At 34.0% G+C, this 16,616-nt stretch overlaps 1 protein-coding gene across 12 annotated transcripts in view; it reads right to left on the minus strand.

The window, feature by feature from the left end:
* The window catches only part of CEP126 (centrosomal protein 126), a 144,179-nt gene that overhangs the window by 85,216 nt on the left and 42,347 nt on the right, over positions 1–16,616 (minus strand). For 11 of the 12 annotated variants that reach the window (XR_008911319.1, XM_056794469.1, XM_056794460.1 and 8 more), the window contains exons 3-4: positions 13,160–13,302; positions 9,241–9,352 (exon numbers count right to left, since the gene is read on the minus strand). Coding sequence is in view for 11 of the 12 variants with exons in the window: in XM_056794460.1 (XP_056650438.1) it covers positions 9,241–9,352; positions 13,160–13,302 (255 nt within the window). In the remaining variant the exon portion in view is untranslated. Of the gene's footprint in view, positions 1–9,240; positions 9,353–13,159; positions 13,303–15,124; positions 16,539–16,616 lie in introns of those variants that run through there. The other variant, XM_056794470.1, reaches the window with a different exon arrangement.

The following is a 16,616-nucleotide window of genomic DNA, read 5'->3' on the forward strand; positions in this document are numbered from 1 at the left end:
GTATTCAGAATTCATTAATTCCTTCTATGGTGGTGGATAGCCTTTTTCATCTTGACTTCCTTGGATTTATCTTGGATCTTGCATTGCTGATATCAGCTAAGTCATTCAGTTGATCACCATGCATTATTGCTGTTACTATGTGTACAATGTTCTCCTAGTTCTGCTCACTTCATTTTGTATCACTTCTGGAAGTCTTTCCAGTTGTTTTTTTTTGGGGGGGGGATAGTCTTATTGTCATTTCTTATGGCACCATACTATTCCATCATAATCATATACCACATCTTTTTCAGCCATCCCCCAATTGATTAACATCCCTTTAGTTTCTAATTCTTTGTCACCAGGAAAAGAGCTGCTATCAATATATATTTTTTACAAGTTAGTTCTTTTTCTTTTTCTTTGATCTCTTTGGAATACAGACCTGGTAGTGGTAATTCTGGGTCAAAGGGAAGAATTTCACTTTCAATACAGGATCATTGCTCCCCAAAGAGCATAGAAATCTGTCATAAAACCTACAGATACAGTTCTTAGGTACTATACCAATACATAGTTTGCTAAAATCTCGGGAAATTCTCTTTATTCCTATAAAGTCAATAGCCTATTCCTTTGACATATTCCTATAAAACAGAGTTACTCAACTACTTTTGTATCATGGACTCCTTTGGCAGTCTGGTGAAACCTACAGACTCCTCAGAATACATTTTTTAAAAAACATTTGGTTTTTTAAAAAAAATTTAAGTCCTAAATTCTCTTCCTCTCTCCCCTTCCCCCTTGCTGAGATGGTAAGCAATCTGAAATATTTTTTTAACCCTAACTCTAAGATAGAAAGGTAAGAGTGAAGAAAATGGAGTTAAGTGATTTGCCCAGAATGAGCTAAGAAGTGTCTGAGGTCATATCTGAACCCAGGTCCTCTCAATTCCAGGCCAAATACTCTAACCACGGTGCAATTTACCTGCCCCTCTAATATAGATTTTACAAGTACAATCAGGTAAAATATTTTTATTACATTAGTCCTTTTGTGGAAGAAAACTGAAAAATAATTAAAGAAAGTAAGTGAAATGTTTGGCTTAGATTCATATTCTATCAGTTTTTTTTTTCTGGAAGCAGATAGCATTTTTCATTATGAGTCTTTTGAGTATCTTGGATCACTCTATTTCTGAGAGTATCTGTCATTCCCAGTTACTCATCAAAAAATTGTTTCTGTGTGTAATGTTCTCCTGGTGCTGCTCACTTCACTCTGCATCAATTCCTATATGTCTTTACAGGTTTTTCTGAAATCATCCTGCTCATCATTTCTTAAGTATTCTATTACAATCATATATGATAATTTGTTTAACCCTTCTCCAATTGAAGAGCATCCTCTTGCTTTCCAATTCTTTGCCACCACAAAAGAAGTGCTATAAATATTTTTGTACACAAAATTTTTTCCTTTTTGTTTTTAGGATACAGCCTCTTTGGGATACAGCCTTAGTAGTGGTATTATTGGGTCAAAGGGTATGTATGGTTTTATAGTCCTTTGGATGTAGTTCAAAAGTACTCTCTAGAATTGCTGAATCAGTTCACAACTCCCACAACAATGCATTAGTGTCTCAATTTTCCCATATCCCTTCCAACTTTTGTTATTTTCCTTGGCTATTTTAATAGTCAATCTGATGGGGGTGAAGTGGTACCTCAGATTGTTTTCATCTACAATTCTCTAATAGTAATTTAGAGCATTTTTCTACATGACTATATATATATATATATACATACATACATATATATATATATTTGATTATTTCCTCTTAAAACTCTGCTTATATCCTTTAATCATTTATCAATTGGGGTATGACTTTGTATACTTATAAGGTTAACTTATTTCTCTATTTGAGAAATGAGTCCTTAATTATAGAAACTTGTTTAAAATTTTTTTCACTATTATACTGTGTATTACCCTCTATTCTATTTATATCCCATCCAGTTTATACTACTCTCTCTCTCTCTCTTTTCACCCTGTTCACTCTCAATAGTGTTTTGTTCCTAACTACTGTCTCCTCCAAACAATTCTCCCTTCTATCAGCTCTCCCTCTTGTTTCCCCCTTCTTTCTATTCTACTTTTCTGTAGGGTAGGATAGATTTCTAAACCCAATTGAGCATGTATAAGTTATTCTCTCTTTGATCCAATTCCTATGAAAGAGTGCTTCTCTCCCCAACTCCCTATTGTCCTCTCCACTATAAAAGCTCTTTCATTCTTCTGTTATGTGAGATAATTTACCCAGTTCTATCTATTCCTTCCCTCTTCTCATAGTGCATTCCTCTTTGTCACCCTTTAACTTTATTATCATCTCATCATTTTTAACTCACATTTTTGCCCTCTCCTGTGTATACTCCTTATAATTGCTCTAATAATTATAAATTTACTAGGAGTTACAAGTGTTATCTTCCCATGTAGGAATTCAAACAGTTTAACCCTATTGAATTCCTTATAGTTTCTCTTTCTTGTTTACCTTTTTAGGCTTTTCTTGAGTCTTGTATTTAAGTCAAATTTTCTATTCAGATCTGGTCTTCTTTTATTCAGAATGCTTGAAAATCTTCTATTTCACTGAATATCTGTTTCCCACTTGAAGGATTATACTCGGTTTTCATAGGCTGTTAATTCTTGGTTGTAGTTCTAGCTCCTTTGCCCTCTGGAATATCATATTTCAACCTCTATAATCCTTTAATGTAGAAGCTGTTAAATCTTATGTTCACTTGACTATATCTCCTACACAATATTTGAATTATTTCTTCTCAGCTGCTTGCAATATTTTCTCCCTGATCTGGGAGTTCTGGGATTTGGCTATAATATTCCTGCTTAGGCTCTTTTTTTGGATCATGATTTTCAGTTAGTCCAATAATTTTTAAATTGCCTCTCCTTGATCTGTCTTCCACAATTGTTTTTCTAATGATATATTTAACATTTCCTTCTTTTGATTTTGTTTCATTGTTTCTTGATGTCTCCTGGAGTCATTAGCTTCCATTTGTTCAATTCTGATTTTTAAAGAATTATTTTCTTTAGTGAAATTATGTACCTCCTTTCCCATATGGCTAATTGTATTTTTAATAAGTTTTTTTAGTGGATTTTTGTGGTTTTTCTACCAGTTGGCCTATTCTCTTATTCAAGAGATTATTTTCTTTAAATTTTTTTATGCTTTCAAGGTATCAACTTTTCCCCATTATTTTCTTATGACACTCGTTTCTTTCCCAATATTTCTCAAGCTCTTTTTGAGGTCTTCCAAGAATTTTTTTGGGGCTTGAAACCAATTCATATTTTTCTATGGATGTGCATTTGTTGTCTTCTTTCGAGGTTTTGTATTTTGTTTTTTCCTATCATTCAAATAATTTTTTATATTGAATTTCTTTTGTTTGTTCAATTTCCCACACTTTCCCTTTACTTTTTAAATAAATATTTAAATTGGGCTCTGCTCCTGAGGTGGATGGGGCACCATCCCAAGCTTCAAGATTTTTGTGTAGCTGATTTTAGAGCTGGTTCTGGAGATCTATAAGTATTTAGTTTTTCCATGGTGGTATGATCTATGGAGAAGTGTGTTTACTCTTCTCCTGTACTATGTGCTGGTCTATGAATAACCATAAGTACTTTTTCCCATCCTGGATCTATGATAAGCATTCTCTGTTTTCCTATGGTCACAAGCACTAGTGTGCATTATAATGCTCCTTCCTGCCCTGAGACTGTGTGATCTGGATCTGGGTAATGCAAAAGAGTTCTGCCTCAGTGCCAACAAAGGGACCCCTGTAATCTCCTTCTAATCAGTTGTCTGACCCCTTTACCATCTGTAGGTCTACAGTTTCAGAAGCCATTGCTACTGATTCAGTTTCCCTCAAGGCATGTGCCAGCTTACTGAGGTGGGGCCTGTCCTAGCATGCTGGTCTTTGCTTTATTCCCACCACAATTAACAGATTTTTCTGCTGACCTAAATTGTATTTGGATAGAAAATTGTTTCACTGTCCTTTTGTGGGTTCTGTTACTCTAGGATTCATTCTGAGATGTTACATTAAAGTTGTTTTGATGGTAATTTGGGAGAGATAAGGTGGGGCTCCACCTTTTTTTCTGCCATCTTGGCTCTGCCCTTCAGAAAATTTTAAATGCATAAAATATACAGCACTACAAAAGAAACCATTTTTATTGAAAAAGATATGGAAAACCTAAAAAGATAAGTTTATGAACTCTGGGTTAAAAACCTCTGATATAAAAGATAGAAAATAACTACATTGCTTGTTCTACATTGACTGCATGGCCAGTGTAGATCCGCATTACTATCAAGGAATTGAATGTAGTCCAGGAAGACTTAGGGCAAAGGAATGGCCCGTGATTTCTATTCTCTTGTGTATGTTTGAGAAACCCAAATATTGCCACCATAAGTATATATTTAGAATATGTTGCTATTTCTGATGTAAACAAAGTATCAATAAGTCACCATATATCACTCACTCTGCTGCCATACCTTTATTAGTAGGTGCCTCATATACTTTTACACATGCCTATAAATTTCAAAGGTGTATGTAAAGACTTCTTATAAGTTCATCACTATCTTTATGTATTTTTCTCCAACTCTACCCCTTCTCCACTGGGCCTGATGACATTTTTTTTTCACATCCCCTGCTTCTCTGCCCAGCAATTCAATGGGAGCACATAGGGGCTAAGGTGGGTGACTTAAGGTGAAAGAAGAGCATCAAGTATATTATAATACTATTTAAAGTCTTATAATGTGCTGAATCTTAGAAATATTCAAGATTAAAGTGTAAACCTCAGCACAAAGTTTTGGGAAATAAGAAATGTAATAGTAGCAACAGTGGCTTTTGTAGCAAGTCTTGAAATATGATGCTCAAGACTTAGATGGTATGGATATGTTTTGAGTGCCATATATGTATATACCCATCTCCAATATTCATATGTATATCTTTATCTATATCATTAGACAACATAGCAAGTCCTTACTATTTCTATGGCTATAGATCAGAGAAGGAACAAGGATAGAAACAAAGAACACCATTTACAACAAATGTCAACCCAGCTCTTAAAGTGCTAAAATGGAAAACCTTTTCCTATTCTCTCAGAATGCTTTCCCTTTTCTATCCTTACCCATTTCCCCTCCCCTTTACAACACCCTCCCCATAAAAAAATATTACTAGGTAGCTAATAAACTCAATTTGTTTACCTTTAAAGTTGTTGTCTCAAATTTTTCTTCTCTATTCCTTTCTTCTCTACTCCACTTTCTTCTCTTTTCTTCTCTACTTTCTTCCCCCAGTGAGAAGGAGTGAAGGGATGTACAGAAATGGAAGCAGAAGCAGGCATAGAAGAAGAAGGCCAAGGCATGGAGGAAGAGGAAGATACATATGAAGAAGGAATAGGGATTGGTAAAGAGGATGGAATAAAGGATGAAGGAGCCAAGCAGGAAGAGTGACTTGAAGAAGGCAAAGGAGGAGAAAAAGGAGTAGCAACAGAGGAAAGCATGGATGGAAGAGTAGAAATAGAAGGGGGAGGAGATATAAGGGGTGGAGGAGAAGGTACTACAGATGAAGAGGAAGAAGATAGTATGGGAGGAGATGGAAAGGAAGAAATACAAGTAGAAGGAGAAGATGATGTGGAAGTAGATGGAGAACTACAGGGGGGTGGACGAGGGACAAATGAAGCATGAGAGGGAGGTGGATAAAACAGCAATTTGGTTTGCTGAGGAAAAGGCTGTACTGATTGAACAAGATTTGGGCTGACAGGATGCTGAGGCAGTTGGGAGAGACAGCCAGGAATGGGAGTTGGTGGGTAAGGAAAATAACTTGCTGAACAGGAAGGCATCAGAACTGGCAGGAGAGGTTCTGAATGAATAGCAGAAACAGCCAATCTAGATGGAAGGGAACGGCGTACAAGGGCAGGTTTTAGAACTGATGGAGTTGAGAACTGAGTTGGATGGGAAGGATTGGGTCTGGAAGATTTATAAAATAGCTGGTTATGTGGGATAGGATCAGAGATAGTAGATCTTTGGGGTGGATGGGGTAGGTAGCTAGGTGGGCCAGAAATAATTGGGGCAGGAAGATGAGGGAGACAGCTGGAAAAGCTAGATGTAACTGCAGTTGGAGGACGGGGGAGATAGATGGTTCGATAGGAAGGGGTTGAGGCACGTAAAAAGGAATCAGGAAGATCAGGGGAGACAGAAGGACAGGTAGGCATGGTTCGTAGCTGATGAATGGGAGAAAGAATTGGGCAGGTTGGAAAGGTTTGGGAGACATGGTAAGGCATAGGGGCCAGTGGAGAAGACAGCTGATCAGGGCTGGAAGGAGTGGACACATCTGGGCAGGCAGGAAGGGATCTGGATGGTAGGAAGGCATTTTGGGTAGGTAGGTAGAGATAGCCTTATTAAGTTGCTTTGTTTAGATCATCAACCTGTCTGATCTTTGGTTTATATTTTCTTCTTAGGGCCTACAACTTTTCATTAATCAATAACTCTCACAAGGGATATCAATATATGGGGGTGGGGATAGAAATTTCCCTTCCTCTCAGCTTTTCCTTTCAGCAATTCAGAGAATGTTGGTCATGAAGATAAGGAGTGTGGTAGGCAATAAAATTTGGATCAAAGGAGATGAGTTTATGTTCCAAAGTAGAATAGTTGTTAAAAACCCTTTTCATAGTAGGCAATCCTCCCTCCCATGAGCTGTTTGTAATGGCTGCCTGACCACATTAAAAAAAAATCAAACATATTGATATTGGAGATAGGTATATGACAACATTTTGCAAACTACAGATTTAAAATGAGAGAGATTTCAACTTCCCAAGTCCTTTACCTTATCAGAAGGAAAAGGGATTCAATTAAATTTGCTTATTGATTTGAGCTAAGGGTAACTTATATTGTGGGTGTCTAGTTGAAAAGAAAGGTAATCTGACATATTTTTACTTTCTTTTGGGAAAGGGAAGGTTGAAGTACTATCATAATCTCTATTTAAATTAAAGTTTATATGAAAGGAGAAAAATAAAAGCATAGTTATTGGATTTAACATTGAAATCTGATTAATTTTTAACATAACAACATATACAAATTTGGTTTGTTAAGATTTCTGTGTAGATAAGAACTATATACTTTGCATAGAGATCATATGATTATAGAATGAAACAGATAGTGAAAAGAAATTGCTATAAATTGTACAAAATACAATTCAAACTTGTCTTTTATTTGAATGTTTTAAATTCAACAATTTTTCTCTCAGCCTAAAATTCTTCTTAGTTTTCTGAGTTACTTTCTTTAAGGTTAATGTGACTGATCTAACACAAAACATTTTCTTTATTTTTCTTAAGTGTTTACAAAACACTAGATACGTTCTGCCTTTTCTTCTTTTTTTGACTTTCAGCTGTGACTTTACCAACATCTTATATTGTTTTATATCCTTCATAATTGATGTTTTCCTTTATATATAAGCTTTCACTCGATTTTGAATTTAGTGTAGCTATCTGGGAATTTTAATACTATATGCTTTCTTAATACTATGATAAGTGGCTAAGGTTTATAGCATATATCATGCCTAAAATCAGCAGGATTAATTATTTTTTTCCAATAATTTGTCATCTAAAATGATCCTGAATATCTTATATTTGCATAAAGCTTTACATTTTAGAAGATATTCTCACCTACATTATGTAATAGGTTAGAAACATATGTAAAGGAAGCAAATTTATCTCTTGAATTCAGTATACTATATCATTTCTGTCTAAGGATAAAATATATTTTATTTTTCTTTTACCTATTATTACATGGTGAATTTTTTAAAGGCATGGATTGTGTCTTATTTATATTTATACCTTTCTAAAGACTTTATATATTAGGCAGTAAATATTTGCAGGATTAAATTAATGAACTAATACATAAAAATCTATGCATTTAATTATTAACATAAAGCCATATGATAGTATTATAATATTAACATTTAATTGTAGTGAAAATAATTTCACAAAAATATATATGTGTGTTTAATACAAACATATATATGATAAAACCAAGAATTCTAGATTTTTTCCTTTTTCTGTCATTCATTTGTTTTAATTATGTATTATTTTCCTATTTGGAAGTCAGAATTATTTTGGCACTTTCGCTCTTTTAAGACATAAAAAGAATCCCTAATGTTAAGCAGGAAGAGTTTATATATTTCCAACAATATTATATAAAATCTCATTAATGTAGTTTTAGACTGTTAGAAACTTAAGAGTGAAGGGGGAAAACCTCAATATATCTTTATTATATTGAGTAGTTTGAATCATTTTATTGAGCAAGAATAATAATTCCTTTATTATTTAGAATTACTCAATTCTAACTAAGAGACATGAAAAATTAGATATCTTAGTCTGCTCTTTCTTCAGTGACAAAGATTATCATACTACTAGTATAAAAAGCTCTATCATCAGTAGACAATGTGCTTTTATCCATTTTACTAGTTGTGAATTAGTATTGATCCATCATCATGCCAGCATAATTTCTATTGTGATCAATGGCACACAATTATGAAACAAATCAATAATGATAACTTTTTCTAAGTTTACTTGTAGCTATAAGATCTTGTCCAAACAATATCTGAAACAAAAATCTTACATGTATGTCTTATTTCTCCAACTGAATTGTGATCCTCATGTAGCTTAGAATTATAATGCTTATGTTTAATTTTCAAATAATGTACATATTTCCATGAACATTGATAATAGATATGTAATAACAGTTCAATGAATAACTGAATGAAGAGCTTACGTATTCACCCTCTGGCAGGTTTCATTTAAATCATTCTGTAAAGAAGTACATCGTGGCCTCTTCAAGAGCTCTTGGTTAAGATCTACAATGGCTGACAACCCTTACTAGAAAACTTCCTTATGCCCTGCCATATTTCTCAAACTATAATTTAATCCAATTTTTCTTTTTCTGTTCTTATTGGAGATGGATAGACTCTTTTAATTTTTCTAATAATGGTTTTTGATAACTAATATTGTCTTAAGAATAATTTCCTTCAGAAAGTATTTTAACATTAGGTATTTTAAAATTTTGAATTCTAACTTGACTATATCAAATGCACAATTCACATTCCATTGTATTTAAATCTCATTTGTAAAAAAAAGGAAATATTACTGAGCTTCATAACATAGAATAGCAAATGTAGTGACTACAAAAATAAAATAAATATGAAGTGATTTAACCAAATAATATTAATAATGCAAATTATAATATTAAAAATACTTACTTCCAGTTCATTGTAGGTCTATTGGAAGAGGAATAGTTAAATTCTGGTTTCAAGCTGAATCTCTGAATTTGTTCAAGGGCCTCTTCTAAACGGGGTACTGTTTTTTGGTTAACTATATGGATCACAAATAATACAAAATGGCAGAGAATCAATCATAAAATAATCTGTCTGTTTTTTCTATTTAATGCATTATGTAGTTTGTAAATAGTACAAATACTACTTTTATTTATTAACAAGAAATATTTTTTCAAGTTTCTTTGAATTAGCTGAAATATTTTTATTTAAATACTTATAAATAAGAAGTGTTATCACAAATTTATCATGTAAAATTTCATGAAGAGATAATACAAATCACACCACACAAATGTCTTCTCTCTATTAAAAAATATTCTGGGAACATTTTGGCCATAATTATCCTTGAGCTTCATCAATATCTACACCTTGTATTATATTTGGGTTTTATCTTCTCAGTGAAATGTAACTTATTTGAGAGCAAAAACTATAATTTTCATAGTAATAATAATAATACACCTAACATTTATATGGCACTTTAAAATTTACAAAGTTCTTTACAAACTTTATCTTAGTTGAGCCTCACAACTTTGTGACTTAAGAACTATTATTATATCCATTTTGTAGAAGAGGAATTAAGGGAGGTGACTTGCTCATGGTCAAATAATTAGTAAGTCCAGGAGGCAAGATTTGAAATGAAGTACCCTTGATAATTGTAAATTAATCTATTTCTTTTATAACACATTTGCCTCCTTATCTATTTCCCCATTGCTCAACATATTTCCTCACCCACTATAGGAACTTAATGAATATATGCTAAATTACTTAATTTAATTGTGAAGTTCAATTTTTAAAATAATATCCCAAGTTCCCAGTCTATCATTCAAGGTCTTCCCTAATGTAATCTTGTATTATATATCCAACCATATTTTCCCTTTTTTTCAGAATTACAGAAGTTTAAGTCTATTAAGTATATTATAATGGAAAGAGGGTTAAGCTTGGAGTCAGGAGAGACATAGGTTTGAGTCTTGACTGATACTAGCTATGGGACCATGGATGAATCATTTCATATCCTTGTTCCTTGGTTTCCTCATATGTAAAATGGCAGTAATAGCACTACATACTTACTCTCTAGGATTATTGTAATTCTTAAATTAGATAACATATGTATAAAGGGGTAGTGGAATCTCTCATCAATTTTATGAGTTTCTGTATCGACCTGATGAGATTATAGGTTATAGGCTTTTGTGCGGAAGTGTTCATGACCACCAACACCCTCCTTAGAAGACACAGACAACTCCTATGATTGAGGCTTTCTCTAAGATGATGGGTTATTTGAAGTATTTTGTTATAGAAATAGATCTGCTCCAGGAGCATGTCCTTAGTGAGATCATTTTGTGCTCTCTTTTCTTCTATTTTAGACTTTAAGAATGAAATGTCCACTTTACATCAGAGCAGACTCATGTACATTTTCTTACTTTACAGAATGGTGATGTAAGACAGAAATGGATAGCAGAGGTAGAACTGTTCTTGTATAACGCCTGGGAAGTGGGTGTATGTGAAGTAAAATGCTTCCATCCAGAGTCACGAGTCATGGCTGCTGATCTCATGGCCTGATGTGAGGCCTGGCAGCCTGGTGGAATATCGCCCCAGAAGCCAGGGCAGACAGCATGACCTTTGAAAGCCAATGGCTAAGGGAAAGGAGAAGGAGCTTAGTGCAGGAAGGGGAGTGGGGCTTCTTACTTCCCTACCTGTCTCTGGGCTGGCGTTTTTCTCTGAGCTGTTATCTTATCTCTTAATCTCTGGCAAGCAGGGAGCTGGCTGTTAGGGGGACTGGATCTTTACCTAAAGTTAGAAAGGCTTTTTATCTATCTTTCTCTTTACTAATAAATGCTTACAAATCTAGTAATAAGTCTCTGGATTAATTTTTTATTTATAATAGGGGACAAGTTATGAGGAGATTTCAAAGCCAAGGATTTTATATTTGATCCTAGGGGTTTTAGGGAGCCAATGGAGTTTATTGGATAGTGGAGTGACAAGGTCAGACCTACATTTTTAAGAAAACCACTTTAGTAGATGAGTGGAGGATGGACTGCGGTGGTTAGAGATCTGAAGCACAAGACTATTACAGTAGTCCAGACATGAGATGATTGATGAGGGCCTCCACCAAAGCTATTGCTTTATCATGGAAAAGAAGAGAGAGCATAAAAAAAATGTTCCAAAGGTAGAAATGATGGAAAATGGCAGTAGATTGAATGTGGGTAATAAGAGATAACATAGAGTGAATCATTGGCATATTATGCATTTTCTATGGGGATGAAATGAAGGCTGTACTGTACACAATTGGTAGTTGCTATCTTGAGTGCTTGTATGAGAACTGGTAAACCCGTTTATCTATATTTGGGGACACCGCCACATAAATATATGTATATCTGAATTTTCTTTTGTGGCTTTTTTTGGAATAACTCTAGTTAGGGGACAACAAACCAAAATAGGATTATTAACTCTTAAGGATCAAGCTCCAATGTCTATGTGAGCCCAGGGGCTTTGTGTGTTTTGGAAAAGGGAGGGGCTAGGCTATAGTTTACATATATAAAGTACTGTACACACCTTGAAATGTTAAATGTCAGATATTACCTGATTTAACATGCTTATTTTATAGATGAGGAAACTAAGGCCTAGAGATAGTTAGGGGATTTGTTCAAGGTCATAAGCCTAGTTAGTCAGAGATGGATTTGGATCCCTGCTCTCCTGATTCCTAGTTTAGTATGCCACATTGTTTCTTACCAAGAGAGATACTATTTAAAAAGTGCTTAGCACAGTGCCTGGAGCATTAGAAATGTTTATGCCTTCTCTTCTACCCTTTATTAACATGAACCTGCTAACCAGGCTGGCTTCCTTATATTCTTCAGACTCATTCTTGCTTCTGAACATCTTTGCTAATGAACTAGCCTAGGTTGTACACTCTTTTGCTGGCTTTCTATAGTAAAATCTTGCTTATTATATCAAGGTTTCTTCTCAAGCTTTCTCTACTTTTTTCCATGAAAACCTTATCATATATATTTGGTAACTGTTTTAACATTTTACATTTCAAAGATGAAAATTAAAAAACAACAACAACAAACAAACCAAAGCTTCTATGCCAGGACCCAAAACAAAAACCCCTAAAATATTTTGATCCAGATGCAAGAATAGAATTCTTAATGTTATTAATTATTGGGGCAGATAGGTAGTACAGAGTCATAGCACTAGGTTTAGAGTCAGAAAGACCTGATTTCAAATCTAGCCTCAGATATTTACTAGCTATGTGACAAAGGGCAAGTTACTTAACATCTCTACATCTCAGTTTTTTCATCTGTAAAATGGAAATAATTAACAGCACTTACTTCCCAGGGTTATTGAGAAATCAGGCACATGATGCTGTTGTTGCTGTTCAGTAGTATGGCTGTGTTTGATTCTACTAAGCCCATGGACTTTGCTTATGGGGTTTTCTTGGCAAAAATACTGGAATGGTTTGCTAATTCCTTCTGCAAAGTGTCCCCATTTTACAGATGAGGAACAGAGGCAAACAGTTTAGTGATTTGTCTAGGGTAATGCAACTAGGAAATATCTGAGGCTGAATTTGAATGTAGGTCCTCTACACTCCAGTACTCTATACGTTATGCCACCTAGCTGCTGGCCTGGGACATAGTAAGTGCTATATAAATGCTATCTATCATTATTAGAAAATCAAAATATTCTCTAACCTCACTTTCTGATGACTAAATATATGATTAATATAGTTTTTTAAAGATATACTGATCTTTTTTAATTGATATGCTTTGTCAATGTATTGTTAGTTTCAAGCAAAATAAAAATCTGGTGATAGCTTTCAGTTGTTTTGTTAATGTATTGGAAATTTATAAACCTGTTTTCTTGCGCTGAGGAGGGATATGAGCACGTTGGAATTTTTCAGTAACTTCTTCAAGTTTCTGTTTTCTTTGTTGAAGAATTTGTTCCCTTATCTGGTGTTCCTTTTCTTCTTCTTTTTTGCGTTTCTCTTCAAAAGCTCTACATTAAAAAAGCAAATATATGACAAGAATTACTAAGCAGTAATATTTTAAAATTCAAAAGAAAAATAGATTCAGAGAATTTCATATCTCAAAATTTTACTTTCTTAGGAATTAAAAAAATTCCAAACTTCTACAACCTTTTTAAAGTTACAATGAGTTTGAGTTACTCCAAATTTGATGAAGTATATCATTTGGTAGAGTTAGGGGACATGCATTTTTAAGACTTTCACAACACTAGAATATTATTTAAATCACTATTCTCATAATATGAGTTGATTTAAGAACCGAGGAGAATCTGATTGCATAAAATTTCTATTTTGGCTTTGGGTCTTCCTGAGAAGGGTCAGATATCACTGACTAGAGTTTGAAGTTTAAAATGTCATACCTAAGTTTAGATTGAATTTAAAATAATGGACTGAGGTAACATTAAAAAAAATTGATAATCTAAACTGGCACTTTCAACTCAAAACTCCCCTGACATTTTTCAAGTGTGATGTACATATTATAAATAGTCTTGTAAATTAATTGATAAAGTATGATAAATCTGATGTATTGTGATTCTAGTAGGAATTCTAATAGAGAACACGAAAACAATGGTTCTTAAGAGTTGTGTGGGCACATGAAGTGTGATTCTGTTTGGTTGATGATTCAGTTAAATGCTTCAAACCTGGGGTGACTTTCTCAGGAATGAGAATGAAAAAGGAAAAAGATTTGTGGAATACTCAAAATTCTTGCACTTATTATGAATATCTTTTGGGAGCATTAAAAGGTTTTAGGCATGGTATCAAATAATATAACAAAAAATTAAATTTGTTCATTTTTTCCAGATTGGCTCCTCTGGTGGGGCTGTCTTCCCCTCATTCCTAGAAATATTTTAAAGATCAAGAGTAAGATCATAGGAACCTCCAGAATTTCTGGGGATTTGGCCTAGCCTACGGCAGGCAAGTGGCTCACCATAATTCCAGAATAACATTTTGGGGGAGAGGTAAACCCAAAAGAACTATACCCTTCAAACTTACTAAAATAACATTAATAATCATCAATGAAAACAGATAGTTAAATACTGAAGCTAATACAAAAAAAGGCTAAAAAAAGTAAATTAAGCTATAAATACCTCTTTTTAATAGTTTGGCTTAAAAGTGTTAAGTAGCTTTCACATTAGTTAACTAGTTAGATAATTAACTATCACAAGATAGTGAAACATCTTTGTTTCTACAACCTTTTTTGAACTTTTTTCTTGCTGTTATTATCCTGTAAATGGTTGTCATCAGTGTGTATATTACTCTTTTGGTTCTGTTTAATTCATCTGGCATCACTTGATCAAGTTATCCTGGTATTTTTCTGTATTATTCACGTAATTGTCACTTCTTCTGGTACAAAAATATTCCATTATATTTATATACCATAATTAATTCAATCACTAGAAAAATGGGTTTACAGTTTCATTTGTTATTAAATGTATAACCACAGTGCATATTTTAGTATGTCTCTATAATTATCAATGGGGAGAAAATTAGGTGGCACAATCAATACAATGCCAACTCTGAAGTCAGGGGACTTATCTTCCCGAGTTCAAAATCTGGACTCATACACTTACTAGTTGTGTGACCCTGGGCAAGTTTGCCTCGGTCTCATCATCTGTAAAATGAGTTGTTGAAGAAAAAGGCAAACCTCTCTCATATCTTTGCCAAGAAAACCCCAAATGGGGTCATGGAGTATTGGACATGACTGAAGTGACTATACAACAAAAACCTCTCCATTAATTTATAATTGATTAAGGAATTAATAATGTTTTCCAAAAAAAATAAACATGTATTTACCCCTTTCATTTGGCAACTAAGACAACTGGTTAAAATGGTGATACAAAATTTGTCTTGTGGCAACTAGCATCTTGGTTCAGAACTGTGCCATTTTAATTGCTTTCACTGTAATGATTCGTCTACATCAGAAGATTCCCAGAAATCAATAGCTATTTTGTATCTGCAACTTTTAAAAAACAAATTGACAACTATTTACATAATTAAAGGAACAAATGCTCTCATTTAAACTCTAAGAATATCTAATTAAGTGCCCATGATACATTATGAATTATTGTACTAAACAATAGACCACAAGAGTATTTGAATGTCATAATATGGAGCAATAGACATTTTTTTCCAGTCTTCATGAATTTTTCACCCCTTCCCACACCAAACAGGAATTAGTTATATGAGATACAGCAATTATAGCTGTCTCCACAGGGCAATATGCCAAGAAGCCAAACAAACTGACAAACTGATTAATTAATAGCTGAGAGGAAACTACCTAATGTGCTCAACTTATCATTTTCTTCTCTACCAACTTCTATGCTCTGGCTGGCCTGCTACAACAATCCAATCCATTGGCTTAGGCTCTGGAAAACAGCAATTTCCTTGCTATTGTCTCTGTTGTCACACCTTGCCCCTATCTTATACCAGCATTCTTGTAGCAATAAGCAACAGACCTTAACATTGCCTACTTTTTGTGGAAGAGGGAGAAGTGCTGTATAGGAAAACAGAATCAAATTCAGTCTAGGGTAGAAGAACATTTCGGTAGCACTCAGCTGGGCCAGGGTGCTAATGTGTGTCTGGGGCTGTGCCAAGGCCCAAAGTAAAGGGGAATACCATCTACCTGGAGCTAGTTTTCTTTTCCACAGTCCCCAAATTACTAAGAGCAAGGATAAAGCTAATGAAGAGTAAATTCTTTAGTGTGAGAGGTTGAGAAAGGTTAGCAATATATCAAAGAGAAAGGAGTCAGAAAGTGAACAATTAGTAAATACAAGGGGAAAAAAAGGCTGAAATTAGCAAAGATCTCAGGAAAAAGAAAAATTAGTAAGGCTAAGAGTTCAAGCAGATTAATCAATAAGGAATATATTAAACTAGAATGGAAAGTGGGTACCCAGACATCTAAATGTAGCTAAATGTTTCTAAGTAAATATTGCAAGAGAAAGGGAATTGAATCATCAAATTTGATCAGGTGGAATTTTTTGGATTTATAAGAGAGCATGGAGTCATAGGAGGAAAATTCCTGTAGAGTTCAAGTGAGGGTGCAATAAAAAATTTGAAAGCAGAAATTAAGAGAAAAAATGGGAGCATTTTAGCTTGCAGAGCAAATAGAAAAAACTTGAATCCATGTTGACAAGTTTCTCCAATGAAGTAGAAGACAGAAATGAATAATAATATAAATATAATGAGTGTAGGACAATCTGGAAGAAGAGAAGCACAATGCTTCGGGCAAGTCATATTGCTTTTGTTTAGTTTCTCATCTATAAAATAATTTAATAATATAATAGCA

This window comes from Monodelphis domestica, chromosome 4 (genome assembly GCF_027887165.1).
Source record: "Monodelphis domestica isolate mMonDom1 chromosome 4, mMonDom1.pri, whole genome shotgun sequence".
NCBI lineage: Eukaryota > Metazoa > Chordata > Mammalia > Didelphimorphia > Didelphidae > Monodelphis > Monodelphis domestica.